Source organism: Rhinatrema bivittatum, chromosome 16, assembly GCF_901001135.1.
Source record: "Rhinatrema bivittatum chromosome 16, aRhiBiv1.1, whole genome shotgun sequence".
NCBI classification, from domain to species: domain Eukaryota; kingdom Metazoa; phylum Chordata; class Amphibia; order Gymnophiona; family Rhinatrematidae; genus Rhinatrema; species Rhinatrema bivittatum.
Genome location: NC_042630.1, coordinates 4,174,780 through 4,195,076, shown reverse-complemented (window position 1 = coordinate 4,195,076; position 20,297 = coordinate 4,174,780). Strand labels below are relative to the sequence as shown.

Sequence of the window (20,297 nt, the reverse complement as noted above, 5' to 3'; positions counted from 1 at the left end):
TAGCCAGAGATGCGCGGATGAAGGCTGGAGTCTCGGATCTTCTCCCAAAGAGCTTACAGTGAAATGGAAGACACCTGCAGTAGAAATTGAATATGGGCAGCGGAGTAGAGCGCTGATACAGAGTATGCAGTTGTGAAACAGAGAGCTCAAGGGACAACGTGGACAATTTAGATTTATCAAAATGGAGAGAGAGACACAGAGGAGACCCAAATTGAAGAGCAGAAAGGGATAAAGCAAAAAGGAAGGATTGCACTTAGGATGAAGAGGTGGTGAATTGATGAGACATCTATGCTGCAAGCAGGAGGTAACTGGGGACATGGGTATCGATGAGAACTAAAATATAAAGAATTGCAGTGGAGAGTGGAATTGTCAAAGAAAATGGGAGGAGATTGCATTATACCTATCGTGAAATTTAATGTGGATGGATGCAAGGTGATGCATATAGGGAAAAATAACCCATGCTATAGTTACACAATGTTAGCTTCTATCTTAGGAATTACCACCCAGGAAAAGGATCTAGATGTCATACTGGATAATACATTGAAATCATCAGCTCAGTGTGCTGTGGCGATCAAAACGCAAATGGAATGTTGTGAATTATTAGGAAGGGAATGGTTAATAGAACGGAAAATGCCATAATGCCTCTGTATCGCTCCATGGTACACCTTGAATACTGTGTACAATTCTGGTCACCGCATCTCAAAAAAGATATAATTGCAATGGAGAAGGTACAGAGAAGGGCAACCAAAATGATAAGGGGAATGGAACAGGTCCCCTATGAGGAAAGACTGAAGAGGTTAGGACTTTTCAGCTTGGAGAAGAGACGGCTGAGGGGGGATATGACAGAGGTCTTTAAGATCATGAGAGGTCTTGAATGAGTAGATGTGACTCGGTTATTTACACTTTCGAATAATAGAAGGACTAGGGGGCATTTCATGACGTTAACAAGCAGCACATTTAAGACTAATCGGAGAAAATTCTTTTTCTCTCAACGCACAATAAAGCTCTGGAATTTGTTGCCAGGGGATGTGGTTAGTGCAGTTAGTGTAACTGTGTTTAAAAAGGGTTTGGATAAATTATGGAGAAGTCCATTACTTGCAATTAATCAAGCTGACTTAGAAAATAGACACTGCTATTAATTGTATCAGTAGCATGGGATCTTCTTGGTGTTTGGACACTTGCCAAGTATCTGTAGCTTGAATTGGCCACTGCTGGAAACAGGATGCTGGGCTTGATGGACCCTTGGTCTGACCCAGTATGGCAAGTTCTTATGTTCTTATGGTAACATATAAGGAGTAGAGAGCTACACAAGGTTCCCAGAATCCAAAGAGTCAAATTTCATAGACAGTGGCAAACATTCAGGGCAACTAATGGCCTCAATTGAATTTCTATATTTGGGGAAAGGGGGAGGAGGCTAAAATCACAAGGTTGGAATTCTTCCAAAGTGCCATATAATTCATGTTCTCAAGTATTACCCATATTTGGGGAGTCTGAGGAAGGCCAAGCCAGATTCACTCCTGTCTTCCACCCAAACACTAAAGTTACAATGAATGCCTCAGGTAGCAGCAGACGTCATAACTTCACCCCTCCTGTGCAAGGAAAGAGCTGGATTTCTAATCATATCTTTCTCTCATCCCTTTCCTCTCCTCCCAGAACTCAATGGAAGAGGAAAATCTCACCACAGTGACAGAATTCATCATTCTGGGGTTTCCTGAATATCCACATCTACAAATTCCCCTTTTCCTTCTGTTCTTACTGATTTACCTGATCATCCTGATGGGGAACCTCACTATTATAGCCCTGAGGTGCCTGGACCCTTGCCTGCACACCCCCATGTACTTTTTCCTCTCTAACTTGTCCTTCCTCGATATCTCTTACACCTCTGTCACTCTCCCCAGACTGCTGGACATCTTCTTAAGGAAGAGTCAGAGAATTTCTCTACAAGGATGTCTTACACAGATGTATTTTTTTCTCTGTTTTTCATATGTAGAATTTGTTATTATTTCTGTCATGGCTTTTGACCGCTATGTCGCAGTCTGTCACCCCCTGCACTATGGTGTGATTATGAATCAGAGACTCTGTGTGCTGATGGCCATTGGATCCTGGATCCTTGGCTTTCTGGACCCAGTTATACACACTGTCCTTCTCTCTCATTTCTCTTATTGTGGGTCCAATGAGATTAACCATTTCTTCTGTGACCTCTCAGCACTGCTAAAACTCTCCTGCACCAGCACCTCCACCATTGATAGTATAACGTATATTGTGGGTGTGATTTTAGGACTGCCCTGCTTTACTGCAACTCTGACATCTTATGTCTACATCATCTCCACCATCCTGAGGATCCGTTCCACAGAGGGGAGACGCAAAGCCTTCTCCACCTGCTCCTCCCACCTCACGGTCGTTATTCTCTTCTATGGGACTATGCTCTCTTTGTATATGAGACCAACGTCCATGCAATCACTGGATCAGAACAAGCTCATTGCTGTGCTGTACAATGTTTTAATCCCCATGTTTAACCCCATGATTTACAGCCTGAAAAACAGAGAGGTAAAAGCAGCTTTGAGAAAAGTTTTCAATCGAAAATAAATCTTGCTATTTAACAGAACATCATTTACCCTTTGGTAACTAACATTGGGGAAAAAATAAAGTAGCCACTACATATCCAATATTGTTTTTGTAAAGAAATATTTGGAGCAGCATTTTCCCTGGTACCTCATTTTCTGTGCTGCTGTTTCTATGATGAAGACAGAGTTTCTTTTCACATTTTTTAATTATAACGCAGGTCATGTATGTTTATACTTAATGACTGATGATTTATGGTTTTGTACATTTATTAGATTATGAATGTTTTTGATGTTCCTAACTCCAAACATTGGATAACGTGTAAAAAATCCTTTCTAATAAAATCTATAAATAAATAAGTGACTGGGAGCACATATGTTTAACCAAAGAAAGTGCAGGCAAGTATCTGTTTAACCGATTGTATCAATACCTTGTGTATTTAATTATTGATTAATGATTTTTAGAGGAGCCTGCAATCTGAGATGATATGGTTAGGAGGGAGATACCATTAAAGTCTATGGATGTGAATGATGTGGTTAGGAGGGAGATACCATTAAAGTCTATGGAGGTGAATGATGTGGTTAGGAGGGAGATACCATTGAAGTCTATGGAGGAGAATGATGTGGTTAGGAGGGAGATACCATTGAAGTCTATGGAGGTGAATGATGTGGTTAGGAGGGAGATAGAATTGAAGTCTATGGAGGAGAATGATGTGGTTAGGAGGGAGACATCTCTTCCATTATTCCTGTCCCACTCCCTTTTCCCTGAACCCCCACCCCCCTTTTTCCCTCACCTCACCCTCTAGCCCCCGTCTCCCTCTCTTAATAAATCATTTTGCGCTTAAGCACTACCTCCTCTTCTCCTTTGCGCTTAAGCACTACCTCTCCTTCACCTTCATCAATTAGTTGTTTACGCTCCCTCCCAACCTTTCCTTGCTCTTCTACCTCAGGCAGCCCAGTCCCTCTTTAAGTTCTGAGTCAAGTTCTAAGTTAAGTTGTAAGTTACCCTTACTAGGTTATCCTGATTCTATCTTGTTTTTATATTGATTATTCCCTTGTTATATGTAACTTTCCCAGGTTTGGTTTGATATAAACTGGTGTGATAAGACTTTGTCTTGAAGATCGGTATAGTAAAAAGAAGTAAATAAATAAATAAAATAAAATATCATTGAAGTCTATGAGGTGAATGATGTGGTTAGGAGGGAGATACCACTGAAGTCTATGAAGATGTATGATGTGGTTAGGAGGGAGATACCATTGAAGTCTATGGAGATGAATGACGGGGTTAGGAGGGAGATTCCATTGAAGTCTATGGAGGGGAATGATATAGTTAGGAGGAAGATTCCATTAAAGTCTATGGAGATGAAAGATGAATGATGGGGTTAAGAGGGAGATACCATTAAACTCTATGGAGGGGAATGATGTGGTTAGGAGTGTGATACCATTGAAGTCTATGGCGGTGAATGATGTAGTTAGGAGGGAGATTCCATTGAAGTCTATGGAGGAGAATGATGTAGTTAGGAGGGAGATACCATTGATGTCTATGGAGATGAATGATGGGGTTAGGAGGGAGATTCCATTGACGTCTATGGAGGAGAATGATGTAGTTAGGAGGGAAATACCATTGAAGTCTATGGCGGTGAATGATGTAGTTAGGAGGGAGATTCCATTGAAGTCTATGGAGGAGAATGATGTAGTTAGGAGAGAGATTCCATTGAAGTCTATAGAGGAGAATGTTGTAGTTAGGAGAGAGATTCCATTGAAGTCTATGGAGGAGAATGATGTAGTTAGGAGGGAGATACCATTGATGTCTATGAAGATGAATGATGGGGTTAGGAGGGAGATTCCATTGACGTCTATGGAGGAGAATGATATAGTTAGGAGGGAGATTCCATTAAAGTCTATGGAGATGAAAGATGAATGATGGGGTTAAGAGGGAGATACCATTAAACTCTATGGAGGTGAATGATTTGGTTAGGAGGGTGATACCATTGAAGTCTAAGGAGGGGAATGAAGTGGTTAGGAGAGTGATACCATTGAAGTCTATGGAGATGAATGATGTGATTAGGAGGGTGATACCATTGAAGTCTATGAGGGTGAATGATGGGGTTAGGAGGGAGATACCTTTGAACTCTATGAAGTTGATTAGCATGGTTATTAATTCCTTTAAAAGTTACTTATGTTCTGCTTTATCCAGTAACCAATTCTATGACGTCTGTGGAGGTGAATGACTGGATTATGAGAGTGACACCTTTGAAATCTATAAAATTGAATGATACAGTATTAAAAATATAAGACAGGGATACATGAAATTTACCTTTTAAAGTTCTTGATGCAAGAGATGTTCAGGTCTGAAATGAAAAAAACAAGATTTTTATGAGCAATGGAATGGAAAATGTTGGAGGTATCTCTCTGAACAAACAAAGCATTGCAAGGGAAGCAGAGCTTAGCAGCCGGAGCCCTGAATCCCATTCCTGTACACCTTCTCCCACTTTATATATGGCTATATGGAGCTTTATTAAATTAAATAACTACTCCATCTGCTCACAATCTCTACAGTGGGCATAGTGATGGAAGAATCTCAGGAATTATCTCCTGCACTCTCCATTATTTGACCCTAAGACACTTCTTATGAAAGTCTGATTTTTCCATCAAGCCCTCACTGACCCTTAAACCACTCTGCAGGGGTAGATACTTAATTACATCACAGCAGTGCCGTCATAAGTTGCTGTCTGTTATTAAGAGAATATAGAGCAGGTTAGTTTATTTTAGTATTGTTTTCATGCTTTTAATAAATCAGATTATTGTGAATGGTTTTATTCTGTAAAGAGCCTTGAATCTACTGACCAGGCAGTATAGAAATTATTAAAAATAAATCAGACAGCCCCATGCAGTATAATGTATTTTCCATTTTTATCTTTAACATGATTATTACAAAGAGAATGCCAACTCCACCTCAGCCCAAGGGTCCACTTCTGCAACATAAATAATTCTCCTTTACTATACCGTATGCTAGTGGAAGAAACATATAGAAACATAGAAACATAGAAATGACGGCAGAAGAAGACCAAACGGCCCATCCAGTCTGCCCAGCAAGCTTCAAATTTTTTTCTCATACTTATCTGTTTCTCTTAGCTCTTTGGTTCTATTTCTCTTATCAACTCATTACCGCACAATCACGGGGTGACTCATTGTCACACAGTCTGAGATTATGTGCCATTTATGCAGATTCTGTGTTTTTAAGTTCCATTGCCAGTAACCCACAGGCAGGTATTCCCCTGATAGAGAGAGGAATGACCTCTGGATATGATGAATTCCACACCCCTTTCAATTACGTTCCTCAGGACTCTACCTATATTGCATCTCTACAGCACTGCAATATAACATTCTTATAGTTGCAAGGTCAAGAAGGAGACACTAAGTTCATTTCACTTCAATACATTGGAAGGTTATTTATTTATTTTTACACAATATGTATAACCTGCATTATCTATTATTCTAAGCAGGGTATGCAGAATTAGCATTATTAAATTAACTTTAATTTCATAAGATCATAACATAAGAACTTATGGTATGCCATGCTGGGTCAGACCAAGTGTCTATCATGCTCAGTATCCTGTCTCCAACAGTGGCCAATCCAAGTCACAAGTACCTGGCAAGTACCCAAACATTAAATAGATCCCATGCTGCTAATGCCGGCAACAAGCAGTGGCTATACCCTATTGATTAATAGCAGTTTATGGACTTCTCCAGGAACTTATCCAAACATTTTTTAAACCCAGCTACACTAGCTGCCTTAACCACATCCTCTGGATTTTCTCTGCTTTGTTTTAAATGTGCTACTTGCTAAATTCATTGAGTGCTTCCTTGCCCTTCTATTATCTGAGAGTATAAATAACCAATTCACATTCACCTGTTTTAGTCCTTTCATGACTTTGCAGACCTCTATAATATCCCACCTCAGCTGTCTCTTCTCTTCAAACTAATCGTAGAAAATGCTTTTTCACTCAATGCACAATTAAACTCTGGAATTTGTTGCCAGAGGATGTGGTTAGTGCAGTTAGTGTAGCTGTGTTTAAAAAAGGTTTGGATAAGTTCTTGGAGGAGAAGTCCATTACCTGCTATTAATTAAGTTCACGTAGAGAATAGCCACTTCCATTAGCAATGGTTACATGGAATAGACTTAATTTTTGGGTACTTGCCAGGTTCTTGTGGCCTGGTTTGGCCTCTGTTGGAAACAGGATGCTGGGCTTGATGGACCCTTGGTCTGACCCAACATGGCAATTTCTTATGTTCTTAAGCTGAACAGCCCTAACCTCTTTAGCCTTTCCTCATAGGGCAGCCATTCCATGCCCTTTATCAGTTTGGTCGCCCTTCTCTATGCTTGTAATTGTTTTCAATGATATGTAATAAGAATTATCTAGACTTTTTTCTGATTAAAACATGGCATAATATTCAAGCTAATTTTATAGATAGGTGTATTATACTGTGGAAATTAAATAAATGACACATTCAGGGCCAGATTTAACACTGAGATGTGCATAGGCATAAGAACATAAGATTTGCCATACTGTGTCAGACCAAGGTCCATCAAGTTCAGTATCCTGCTTCCAACAGTGACCATTTCAGTTCACAATTACTGAACACACAAAATTGCATTACTGGGATTTAGTCCTCCTCTATTTACCCAGTGACAAGCTCAACTGATGACATCCTAAGGGGGAGATTCTGACAGAGGCCAAATTCAGACAGGCGGGACCAGTCCCAACACTCCGTAACAAGCCCAAAGGGTACCACCCCCCTCCCTCCAGCCAGCCTCCACTGCAGTGTTTGGTCTACAGACTTGGCTCTTTCACTGCTAATCAGCATCTGTTGTTGAGTGTATGGTGATGGGTAACCAGACTGCTCGTCTACTACTGCGCTCAACACAGTGCTTAGGTGAGATCACATTCATAGTTAGTCTTGTTATTGCAATGACGGTCCTCGATCGGAGGCCAGAGCCAACATAGAAATCAAACTGAGAATTATCCACAAGGCCCAGAACTGCCTCTCAGCCAGTGGGCAAACCTGGAAATTGAAGTTTTAATGAATAAATTACAACCCGACTTTTCCATGTGTATTTCAACTAACCTCACATATAAAGAGTTTGAAGAGAGCTGGATTGAATGTGGATCCTACCTGATACCCGGCTGGTCAGCATGGACTTCTTTGAGTACCTTTCTGTAAGTTACAAGATTTTTATGCCTCAAATTCTGCCTATGATAGAAACATACAATATGATGTGGCTCACTGGCTGATAAGGATTCTCATTTACATATGGCCTTAATAAGAGGGGAATTTAATGCATGGGTAATGTCTCATTGTCTAACATGACTGCCTATATTTATAAACTCAGCACATGTTTACCTAATCCTTAGAAAACCAGTTTCCAATTCAAAATTTTTCTCAGGGCTCCTTTCACCTCTCTGTTTTTCAGGCTGTAAATGATGGGGTTAAACATGGGAATTAAGACATTATAGACCAGAGCAAAAGGTTTATTTAGCTCCAATGACTGCGTGGATGTTGGTCTCACATACAAACAGATCAGAGTCCCATAGAAGAGAATAACGACCGTGAGGTGGGAGGAGCAGGTGGAGAAGGCTTTGCGTCTCCCCTCGGTGGAACGGATCCTCAGGATGGTGGAGATGATGCAGACGTAAGATGTCAGAGTTGTGATAAAGCAGGGAATTGCTACAAATGCACCCACAATGTAGCTCATACCTTCAACAGCCTGTGTTTTGCTGCAAGACAATGTTAGCAGTGCTGATGGATCACAGAAGAAATGGTTAATCTCATTCAATCCACAATAAGAGAAATGTGATATAAGAACAATGTGTGTCACTGGATCCACAATCCCAAAGATCCAGGAGCCAGAGGCCATTAGTACACAGAGCCTCTGATTTATAATAACAGCATAGCGCAGGGGATGACAGATCGCCACATAGCGGTCATAAGCCATGGCTGCAAGAAGGAAAAATTCTACAGAAGCCAAGGCCATAAATAAATACATCTGTGACAGGCACTCGTTTATTGAAATGCACTTACTGTTCCTTAGAAGGATATCCAGCAGTTTGGGGAGGGTGACTGAGGTGGAGGAGATATCGAGGAAGGACAAGTTACAGAGGAAAAAGTACATGGGGGTGTGCAGGTGAGGGTCCAGGCACGTCAGGACTATAATAGTGAGGTTCCCCATCAGGATGATCAGGTAAATCAGTAAGAACAGAAGGAAAAGGGGGATCTGCAGCTCTGGAAATTCAGGAAACCCCAGAATGATGAACTCTGTCACTGTGGTGAGATTTTCCTCTTCCATTAGTTTCTGGCAGACAGAGAATTAAAAGACATTCCTGGAAATCCAGCACATTCTGAGCCTGCAAGGGGTGACTCTATGAAGGCTTTTACTCCCTGAAGTCATAAAAAGAGAATAACCAAAAGTATCACAAAAACCTTTATTTAAATTTTTAACTATGTTGTTGAAAAATATAAATTACCACAAAGTTTGTAAGGCATGTCCCATGTCTTCATCCATCTAACTTATCCATAAACTCAAATAAACCCTACACAATATTAGAATATATGAAAACTAAAACACCATGCCAACACACATTTACCATTAAAAATTACATAACACTTAAATCGCACATACATAGCACACAACACTCACATACCCGACTCCTCCAAGTTGACATGCAAATATAATGTACATATGTCCAATCATTTTTTTTTAACAATAGCTGGACATCAAGAATATTTGCATATGCTGAGATATTTATAAAGAAATGCATCAATGGAAATGTTCAGAGGAGTACAACTGTTGCAGGATGAGCATTTTCAATGTTTGTCATCTCCCTCCATTGTGAGCAGCACCACATCCTACAAACAGTCTAACTTCAGTTAGTCAGCCAGAGTGACTCACTGCTCTCCTGATTAACAAATGTTGGTGCCTAATCAAACCAAATCACACTACCGCAACCCCTTTCCAAGGTGAGGAACTGAACGGAACTTTTCAACCTTTTTACTGAGCTATACACTGCTCCTAGCTTATTTCTAGCTTCTGGCTACTTTTTTTTTTAAATACAAACACTCAGTTCTGCTTACTAGCTGCCTTACAGACTTTTAAAATAAACACACTAACTACTGCTTTCTATCTGCCTTACTGACTGACTATTTAAAAATACAGTCTAACTTGTTTATTCGCTACCTACTGACTATTAAAAGCACAAACACACTAAATAATATTCCCAAATGGTTAACTTTGCCCCAGTACTTTTAAAAAAGACAATGTCCCAAGCAAAAACTTACTGATTCCTTTCAGCCACCAGCAAGGTTATCCTCTCCTCTCAGTGCATCCCAAATATCCTTCTTGGCCTTGTCTTCCACTGTCCCTCCTTAGTCTCAGGCCTCATCCACTCCTGTTTTGTGTCACTGTCATGCCCTGCTCATAGCACATGAATCACTCCTATTCATTCTCTCTATGGCCTTCTCCCCTCCGTGCTCCTGGCCTCCGGACCTTCTCGCCTCACAGTGCACTTTTCTCTCCACCTCTTCAGAAATCCTTTGCTTTTTCTTCTCTCCCTTCAGTCCTGCATTCCCCTCCATATGTGCAGTCTCTATGTTACCCTTGCATCTGGCATTATTCCTTCTTTTTCAAAGCATGCTCTACATGTCAGTATTTCCTGCAAATATGTTAACACTATTAACACAAATTCTAAAAGTCTGCTCACATCCTTACCTTCAAGCAATGAATAGACTGCAGCAACTCTGATCTGGAGATCCTTGGCACGTAGAAATATTAATACTCAATGCAGGTCCCTCTGGGATCGGATCCCTGAGGTTGAAAATGCCACAGTGCCGAGGACACAGCAAATAAAGTGCAAGTGAGCTCTCCTGAGTGGGTTTGGTTTGAATATGTGATGTCCTGTAGTTTGCAACAATAGAGTCCAAATTATCCACAGCAAAATTTAGAGGATAGCAAACCTCTAAATGAAATAGGAATAGAGTACCTCATAATATAAAGCGATCACATTTCCAGTGCAGGGATTGGTGTCAGCTCATGATCGAATATGTTATTAGAAAACTCTTTCCAACATATTATGGGCCATCATGAAGACTCTGTTTCCTCAGATTTCCATTGTCATGCGGTCATCCCCTCCCTCTTTTCTACCAGATACCATATCCCCAGCTAATTCAAGCTTTAGTTCTGCAATAGAAGTTATGTTTTAAAGAAGAAGGAGACAATTCCTCTCCTAAAGGACTGGAAATTGGTCAGATATTCAGGATATTCCAAAAGAATATGCATGAAACTGATTTGCATATGACTGAGGCCGTGAGCTTGCAAATGTCATAATATTGATTAGGGATATCCTGAACACCTCACTGGTTTTCAGCTCACGAGGACTGAAGCGGCCCAGATTTGATTTAAAGGAAGAACTGCTGCAACTGCATGCGAATGAGGACCAGTAATTTATAGACTGAAGGGCTGGGTGGGCTGCCGAGAGGATACCTATAGCTCTCACTGCTATTTTATTTCATAAATCACTATCATTCTTTATCATAATGAGATGACACTCCTAATATATTATTTAGCTGCATATAATTCAATTATATCATCATTAAAATCTGTCATTTCCTTCTATAAACTTCAATGGTATCTCCCTCCTAACCACATCATTCCCCTCCATAGACATCAATGGTATCTCCCTCCTACCCACATCATTCACCTCCATAGACTTCAATGGTATCACCTTCCTAACCTCATCACTCATCTTCATAGATTTCAATGGTATCTCCCTCCTAACCATGTCATTCACCTCCATAGACTTCAATGGTATCACCCTCCTAACCTCATCACTCACCTTCATAGACTTCAATGGTATCTCCCTCCTAACCACATCATTCTCCTCCATAGACTTCAATGGTATCACTCTCCTAACCACATCATTCACCTCCATAGACTACAATGGTATCTCCCTCCTAACCACATCATCAACCTCCATAGACTTCAATGGTATCTCCCTCCTAACCACATCATTCCCCTCCATAGACTTCAATGGTATCATCCTCCTAACCACATCATTCACCTCCATACACTTCAATGGTATCTCCCTGCTAACCACATCATTCCCCTCTATAGACTTCAATGGTATCACCCTCCTAACCACATTCACATCCATAGACTTCAATGGTATCACCCTTCTAACTACATCATCCTCCTCCATAGACTTCAATGGTATCACTCTCCTAATCACAGCATTCACCTCCATAGACTTCAGTGGTATCTTAGTCCTAACCACATCATTCACCTCCATAGACTTCAGTGGTATCACCCTCTTAACCACATCATTCACCTCCATAGACATCAGTGGTATCTTAGTCCTAACCACATCATTCACCTCCATAGACTTCAATGGTATCTCCCTCCTAACCACATCATTCCCCTCATTAGACTTCAATGGCATCTCCCTCCTAACCACATCATCCACCTCCATAGACTTCAATGATATCTCCCTCCTAACCACATCATTCACCTCCATAGACTTCAATGGTATCACCTTAATAACCACATCATTCCCCTCCATAGACTTCAATGATATCTCTCTCCTAACCACATCATTCACCTCCATAGATTTCAATGGTATCACCCTCCTAACCACATCTTTACCTCCATAAACTTCAATGATATCTCCCTCCTAACCACATCATTCACCTCCATAGACTTCAATGGTACCACCCTCCTAATCACATCATTCCCCTCCATAAAACTCAATGGTATCTCCCTCCTAATCACATTATTCACCTCCTTAGACTTCAATGGTATCATCCTCCTAACCACAGTATTCACCTCCATAGACTTCAATGGTATCTCCCTCCTAACCACATCATTCACCTCAATAGACATCAATGGTATCATCCTCCTAGCCACATCATTCACCTCCATAGGCTTCAATGGTATCACTCTCTTAACCACATCATTCACCTCCATAGACATCAGTGGTATCTTAGTCCTAACCACATCATTCACCTCCATAGACCTCAGTGGTATCTCCCTGCTAACCACATTCACATCCATAGACTTCAATGGTATCATCCTTCTAACCACATCATCCACCTCCATAGACTTCAATGGTATCACTCTCCTAATCACAGCATTCACCTCCATAGACTTCAGTGGTATCTTAGTCCTAACCACATCATTCACCTCCATAGACTTCAATGGTATCACCCTCCTAACCACATTCACATCCATAGACTTCAATGGTATCATCCTTCTAACCACATCATCCACCTCCATAGACTTCAATGGTATCACTCTCCTAATCACAGCATTCACCTCCATAGACTTCAGTGGTATCTTAGTCCTAACCACATCATTCACCTCCATAGACTTCAGTGGTATCTCCCTGCTAACCACATCATTCCCCTCCATAGACTTCAATGGCATCACCCTCCTAACCACATTCACATCCATAGACTTCAATGGTATCACTCTCCTAATCACAGCATTCACCTCCATAGACTTCAGTGGTATCTTAGTCCTAACCACATCATTCACCTCCATAGACTTCAGTGGTATCACCCTCTTAACCACATCATTCACCTCCATAGACATCAGTGGTATCTTAGTCCTAACCACATCATTCACCTCCATAGACTTCAGTGGTATCTCCCTGCTAACCACATCATTCCCCTCCATAGACTTCAATGGTATCACCCTCCTAACCACATTCACATCCATAGACTTCAATGGTATCACCCTTCTAACCACATCATCCACCTCCATAGACTTCAATGGTATCTCCCTCCTAACCACATCATTCACCTCCATAGAATTCAATGGTATCACTTTTATAACCTTGACATTACTTTAATAGATTTCTATGGTCTTTTCTACCTATTTATTTACTTTAACTGACTCATTAACTTATGTGATCAGTGGTATATTCTTTACTTTACTCTCTGGATCTACAAGTCCTTTTCTGACTTGCATAGATCAGATTAATAAATATTGTGGTATTTCTTCTCTCCTGAGATGTATTATTCTTCTCTAAATGTAATTGACTATAATTCTCAACTTGATCAACTACATCTCCAGTCTTTGAATTTGAGTTGGATTTATTATTTAGCAAGTACAGCCCCTGTGGAGACTGCTTTCAAGACTCTCTAAATTTTATTCAAGGTATATAAGATTGAAAAAGCATAGTAGATACAATTAGAAACAAGTTGAGGAAAAATAGAAAATGAAAAGAACAAACTCCAGAGAGTGATGGTAAATGTCTGCTTAGTATCTGTACAGATGTTCTACAGCAAGGGAAACATGACTATGGTATGAAATGAGATGCTAAAAGTAATTGTTGAGATAAAATGCACATTCCATCAGCGGAGGGCCCTACCATCTAGGACTTGTGATCACGTTTGTGTGTGAGACCAGCGTCCATGCAGTCACTGGATCAAAACAAGGTTTTTGCTCTCCTGTACAAGATTTTAATTCCCATGTTTAATCCCCTCATTTACAGTCTAAGAAACAGAGAGGTAAAAGGAGCCCTAAGAAACCTTTGCATAGAAGATAAAATTTCCTGTTTATCAAAAGAACATTTCTCTGTGTATCAGTGAACTGGTACAGGGATAAACTTGGAACAGCTCCAGTAGAGCCCCTGACTATTAAATATGTCTGATTATCAAGGGTGGACTCGGAGTCATGCCTCTGCCTGGTGCCTCATTTTCCACGGTCTTATTGCTGTGATGACCAGGGGTGCGTGCGGCTGAGCCAGGAAACAGGCTGGCAGGAATTCAGATCTCCCCCTCGTATGACTCCTTGTACAATGTTTCAAGTTATCTGTGAGCCAATATGATGCACCCACGAATACCGGTATAAGAAAGCTTTCAAATAAATAAATAAATGACCTTGTATCCACCATTCGTAGGGACCTTACTTTTCAGGCATCTTTTTCCTAGTGATTTTCTCACATTTTTTTGCTGATTATAGGGAAAAAAATAAAATAAAAACTGGAAGTGAAGGTCCCTAAGTGCTAGTAAGTAATTATTAATGATAGGGATTTTCTGAGGAAGACAAATTTCGTCTCGTGTAATGCTGAGACAACGTTGAACACATTGAGGTCTCTCTCTGATCTGTAAGCCAGCAAGCAGACAGCTAAGTTACCCAGATACATTTAAATGACTAATCTGTGCGAGAAGTCTCCCACTGAGTACTTGGCTAAAGTTATCCGGATAACTTTGAACCTACCCAGTATATTCAGAGTATAGGCAGGTAACTTAAAAAGAAAAAAATCTCACAGGCCAGCAGGCACAATGCGCCAACCCATCTCACCCCAATCTCACGTGCGGGGGGTGTCAGACCGCTACGGCCTGCATCTTTTTTTTAATTTGAGGAGGGTGGGCTCTAGGCCAAACATATTTTAAAGTACTTTAAGGGATGGGTGTCTGAGGGTCCTGATTGTCGGCTGTGAAGTTTAAATTACCAGGCTCCGTTTTGAATAGATCTGGGCAGATTTAAATGAGTCCGGACACATGTACCTGGATAACTTTAGGTCTGGTCTGTGGCATGGCCAGGCTTTTCCAGATAACAGAGAAATTCTGGCAGAAAAAGACCATCCAACCTATCTAATCTGCCCCCCTCAGCTCTACGATCCCTACCATTCTCTCCCATGCTTTCCTGAATTCAGATCCTGTCCTTGTCTCCAGCACCTGCACTGGGGGCCGTTCCATGCATCCACCTCCCTCTCTGTAAAGAGAGATTTCCTAAGGTTACTCCTGAGTCTGCCCCCTTTCACCCTTATCTCATAACCATTCACTCTAGAGCCTCCTTTCTATTGAAAGAGGCTCACCTACTATGCATGGAAACCTTTCGATGTTTGAATGTATCCATCATTTTGCTTTTCTCCTAAGGTGTACTTGTTTAGATCTTTAAGTCTGTCTCAATATGCTTTAGAATAAAGACCATACATAGACCATTTAGTAAACACCCTCTAAACCACCTTCATCCTGCCTATATTCTTTTGGAGGTGGGGTCTCCAGAATTGTACTCAGTATTCAAAGTGAGGTCTCACCAGGGTCTTATACAGGAGTAATATCACCTCCCTTTTTCTGCTGACCAGTCCTCTCCCTATGCAGCCGAGCAGCTTTCTGGCTTTTACCAATATTCCTCCCCATCACACATGGGATTTCTAGCCACAAAGATTCCAGAGCACAGCTAGCATCCTGCAGAACTGGAATCCTATATGACTCTATGGAATCATTAACATATAGTGCCATGCTACCACTGCTTCCATCTGCTCTGTCATTTCAGTATATTTTGTAACCTGATCTCACCATGTCCCATTATCCTTTTTCACTATGTCTCTGATATATAGAAAAATAGAAACATAGAAATGACGGCAGAAGAAGACCAAATGGCCCATCCAGTCTGCCCAGCAAGCTTTCACACTTATTTTTCTCATTCTTATCTGTTACTCTGACTACTTATTGGTAATTTTTTGGTTCTAATTTCCTTCCACCCCCTCCATTGAAGTAGAGAGCAGTGCTGGAGCTGCATCTAAGTGAAATATCTAGCTTAATTGGTTAGGGGTAGTAACTGCCGCAATAAGCAAGCTACTCCCACGTTTATTTGTTTACCCAGCCTGTGGAATTTAGTCCTTGTTGGTTGTTGACTGAATGTAAATCATCTTTTCTTAATCCCCCTGCCATTGAATCAGTGAGCTGTGCTGTATATGTATTCAAAGTGATGTATCAGGCTTAATTGGTTAGGGGTAGTAACCACCGCAACAAGCAAGCTACTCTCACACTTATTTGTTTACCCAGCCTGTGGAATTTAGTCCTTATTGGTTGTTGACTGAATGTAAATCCTATTTTCTTCATCCCCCTTTGTTGAAGCAGTGAGCTACACTGTATATGTATTCAAAGTGATGTATCAGGCTTAATTGGTTAGGGGTAGTAACCGCCGCAACAAGCAAGCTACTTCCACTCTTATTTGTTTACCCAGACTATGCAGTTCAGTCCTTGTTGGTAGTTGTCTAACTGTAAATCCTCTTATTTTTTAATTATTATGACTGTCTATAGTATGTCAGTATCTTCATATTATTATTTTATATTATCATTAATATCTCTTTTTATTATTATATTTATATTATTGTTATGTCTATATCTTCTTTTAGTGAGATACAGTCTCATTTTCAAATCTTAATTTTTGGACTTCAGACTTTCCCATATAGACTCCTACATATTATCTATATTTTCCTTTTCATAATCCACTTATTAGCAGTGGAATCAGGTAATTTGGAAGAATTAATATTTTTTCCATTCATTGTTTAAATCTTCCTGAGTTACCTTAGCTTTTTCCTTATCCTCACTACCAGAAAATATTAATTTCCCCACTTTGAAGATACCCATCTCTGGAACATGTACTGCTGCTGAGCAACTACGGCTGCCCCTCTTAATCATGATGTAATATACGCACCAGAAAGGCTATGGAATCAATGAGAAAGTTAGGAAAGTGATATCATTGAAGCCTATGGAGGGGAATGATGTGGTTAGGAGGGAGATACCATTGAAGCCTATGGAGTTGAATGATGTGATTAGGAGAGTGATGCTATTGAAGTCTAAGGAGTTGAATGATGTGGTTAGGAGGGAGATACCATTGAAATCTATGGAGGGGAATGATGTGGTTAGGAGGAAAATACCATTGAAGTCTTTGGAGGTAAATGATGTAGTTAGGAGGGAGATACCATTGAAATCTATGGAGGGGAATGATGTGGTTAGGAGGAAAATACCATTGAAGTCTTTGGAGGTAAATGATGTAGTTAGGAGGGAGATACCATTGAAGCCTATGGAGTTGAACGATGTGATTAGGAGAGTGATGCTATTGAAGTCTAAGGAGTTGAATGATGTGGTTAGGAGGGAGATACCATTGAAATCTATGGAGGAGAATGATGTGGTTAGGAGGGTGATACCATTGAAGTCTATGGAGGGGAATGATGTGGTTAGGAGGGAGATACCATTGAAGTCTATGGAGGGGAATGATGTGGTTAGGAGGGAGATACCATTGAAGTCTATGGAGGGGAATGATGTGGTTAGGAGGGAGATACCATTGAAGTCTATAATATTGAATGATTTGGTTTTAAAGAAGCAAGATGGAGAGACATGAAATGAAACTTTTAAATTACTTGATGTAAGAGATGTTCAGGTCTGAAATGAGAACAATATCATTTTTACAAGCAGTGGAATGGAAATTGTTGGGGGCATCTCTCTGAACAAACAAAGCATTGAAAGGAAAGCAGAGCTTAGCAGCCGGAGCCCTGAATCCCATTCCTGTACACCATCTCCCCCTTGATATCTGGCTTGGTGGAGCTTTACTAAATTAGATGGCCTACTCCATCTGTTCACACTGTCTGCAGTGTGTATGGTGATGGTGGCATCTGAGGAATTATCTCCCGCAATCTTCATTATTTGAGGCTAAGACTCTTCTTATAAAATCTTCCATCAGAGCCTTCACTGATCCCTAGGCCACTCTGCCCCATCAAAATAATAATATATGCTTGGGGTGAAAATACAGTAAGTGGGGAAGAACTAAGAGTGAAATCCACCAATCAGAAAGAATATCTCTATCATTTTGCACGCTCTTGCTGGCAGTTTTAAATTTACTATTTTTTTTATAGATTCTAATGTTTTGATGTACATGCTTTGTTGTGAATAATTAGGATCCATGCATTGTTCAGTTGGTTAAACCATACTGCAAGGAAAGCGGAGATACTTGGTTCTCTGCATGCACGCTTTCATTTGATATTTTCAGCCTCAGGGATCCTTTCCCACAGGGACCTGCAGAGAGTATAAAAACGTCTGAGAGCTGAGGATTACCTGATGGGAGACGGTGCTGTCCCTGTTTCAGCAGTGATCCTGGAGGTAAGGGCTCTGGGGTAGAGGAGTTTCTGGGGTTGATGAGGAATCCAGTATTATCCAAGTTCATTTTTTGGTTGGGTGGATATCTTTATACTGGAAATGCAGGTGCAATGTTGTGTAGTCCCTTTTGCTTTGATTCTTTGCTCCTGAGAAGTTGAATAAAAGCTTTCTTGCCTTTGCTTTTTCTCCCAAAACCTGATTTATTGTATTTACACAGGATTCAATGACTACATTAAGATCTCTTCCACTTAAGAGAAGGCCAATAATGCACAGGAGAAGAGGAGAGTAGGGGCTGAGATCTAGCTTGGTCTTGGTTTGGGATGTTGCATTTACTGACATTAATTGTTCACCACAGAACTTCCCTGTTACCCTAGACTGAGACTCTGCTCTTTCCATGCATGCACAGTCAGTGCAATAACTGAAGCAGCCTTTTTCAAATCCAACATCTCAGGCATTTCAGTCCCTTACTTGTCACAACTAATGTTAAACGCATACTTCAGGTTTTATATTCAGCAGTTTTCCTTATTTATTTATTTATTTATTTATTTATTTAACAGTTTTTTATACCGACCTTCATAGTAAATAACCATATCGGATCGGTTTACATTTAACAAGGGAATAACTGGAGTAACAAATTCAATAAAACCATAGATAACAATAGATAAGAATAAGTCAAAGTTACAATCAACAGGGAATAAAGAACTTGGAAGTTCTTTATTCTTATTGTAGCATTCGTCTCTCTTCTGCTGCCTGCATCTTAACAGCTTTAAATAAAAGACAGCACATCATGCCAGTTTTGTATGCCTTACATTGGCTGTCAATTTCTTGGCAGGTTCAATATAATATTGCCTTGATTATTCATAAACTTCTCAAAAACACTCAACAATTATGGACCAGTGCCTTATAAAATGGTTCCTCCATTGTAACCAGCCCGTTTAGCTGTCCCCAGAGAGTGGGCGTTTTCTGTTGCTGGTTCCATCCTTTGCAACTCTCCCTGAGTCTTACAGAACCAGATCCTGCACAAAGAGTTTCAGGGAACCACTAAAAAACACCTGTTTAACCTGGCTTTCCAGTAGATTCTTAATTGCATCACAACACAGTGCTGTCATATGTCATCATCTGTATTAAGAGAATATAGAGCAGGTTAGTTTGTTTTAGTATTGTTTTCATGCTTTTAATAAATCAGATTTTAATTACTGTGAATGGTTTTATTCTGTATACTGCCTTGAATCCACTAATCAGGCAGTTTAGAAATTATGAAAAATCAATCAGTCCCATTTATTTATTTATTTATTTTTAATTTTTATATACCGGAATTCCTGTATACAATACAAATCAATCCGGTTTACAATAAACAATAAGTTACCCTGGTTGGGGCGGTCCGACCTGGGCTTATTACAAGGAACATTGAAAGTAACAATGTTACTTTCAATGCAGTACAATGTATTTTCCATTTTTTTCTTTAACATGATTATTACAGAGAGGATCATTTTTGTATTCTCTATTCCCAGTGCCTTCATGACACGTGAAGCCCCGTCAGAAGCATCAGAGCTGCACATAGAAAGGACACAAAACACAGGTACAAAAGTCCTTCAAAGCGTAGCCAAGGAGGTGTAGATGAAGGCTGCAGGTTTGGACCTGCTCCCAAAGAGCTGATAGTGAAATGGGAGACAGCCCTGACAGGGGAATCACATAGGAAGGGGAGTGCAGTGCAGGGGTGGGAGACAGCCCTGACAGGGGAATTACATAGGAAGGGGAGTGCAGTGCAGGGGTGGGAGACAGCACTGACAG

At 40.4% G+C, this 20,297-nt stretch overlaps 2 protein-coding genes across 2 annotated transcripts; one reads left to right on the top strand and one right to left on the bottom strand.

Annotated features, from left to right (window-relative positions):
• The first annotated feature begins 1,659 nt into the window (after window positions 1-1,659).
• Window positions 1,660-2,586, top strand: LOC115078871 (olfactory receptor 1019-like). The gene has a single exon (XM_029581933.1). It carries the CDS (start codon window positions 1,660-1,662, stop codon window positions 2,584-2,586), a length of 927 nt encoding a protein of 308 aa, XP_029437793.1.
• A 5,388-nt stretch (window positions 2,587-7,974) lies between these two features.
• Window positions 7,975-8,736, bottom strand: LOC115078437 (olfactory receptor 226-like). The gene has a single exon (XM_029581350.1). It carries the CDS (start codon window positions 8,734-8,736, stop codon window positions 7,975-7,977), a length of 762 nt encoding a protein of 253 aa, XP_029437210.1.
• Between the last annotated feature and the right edge of the window lie 11,561 nt (window positions 8,737-20,297).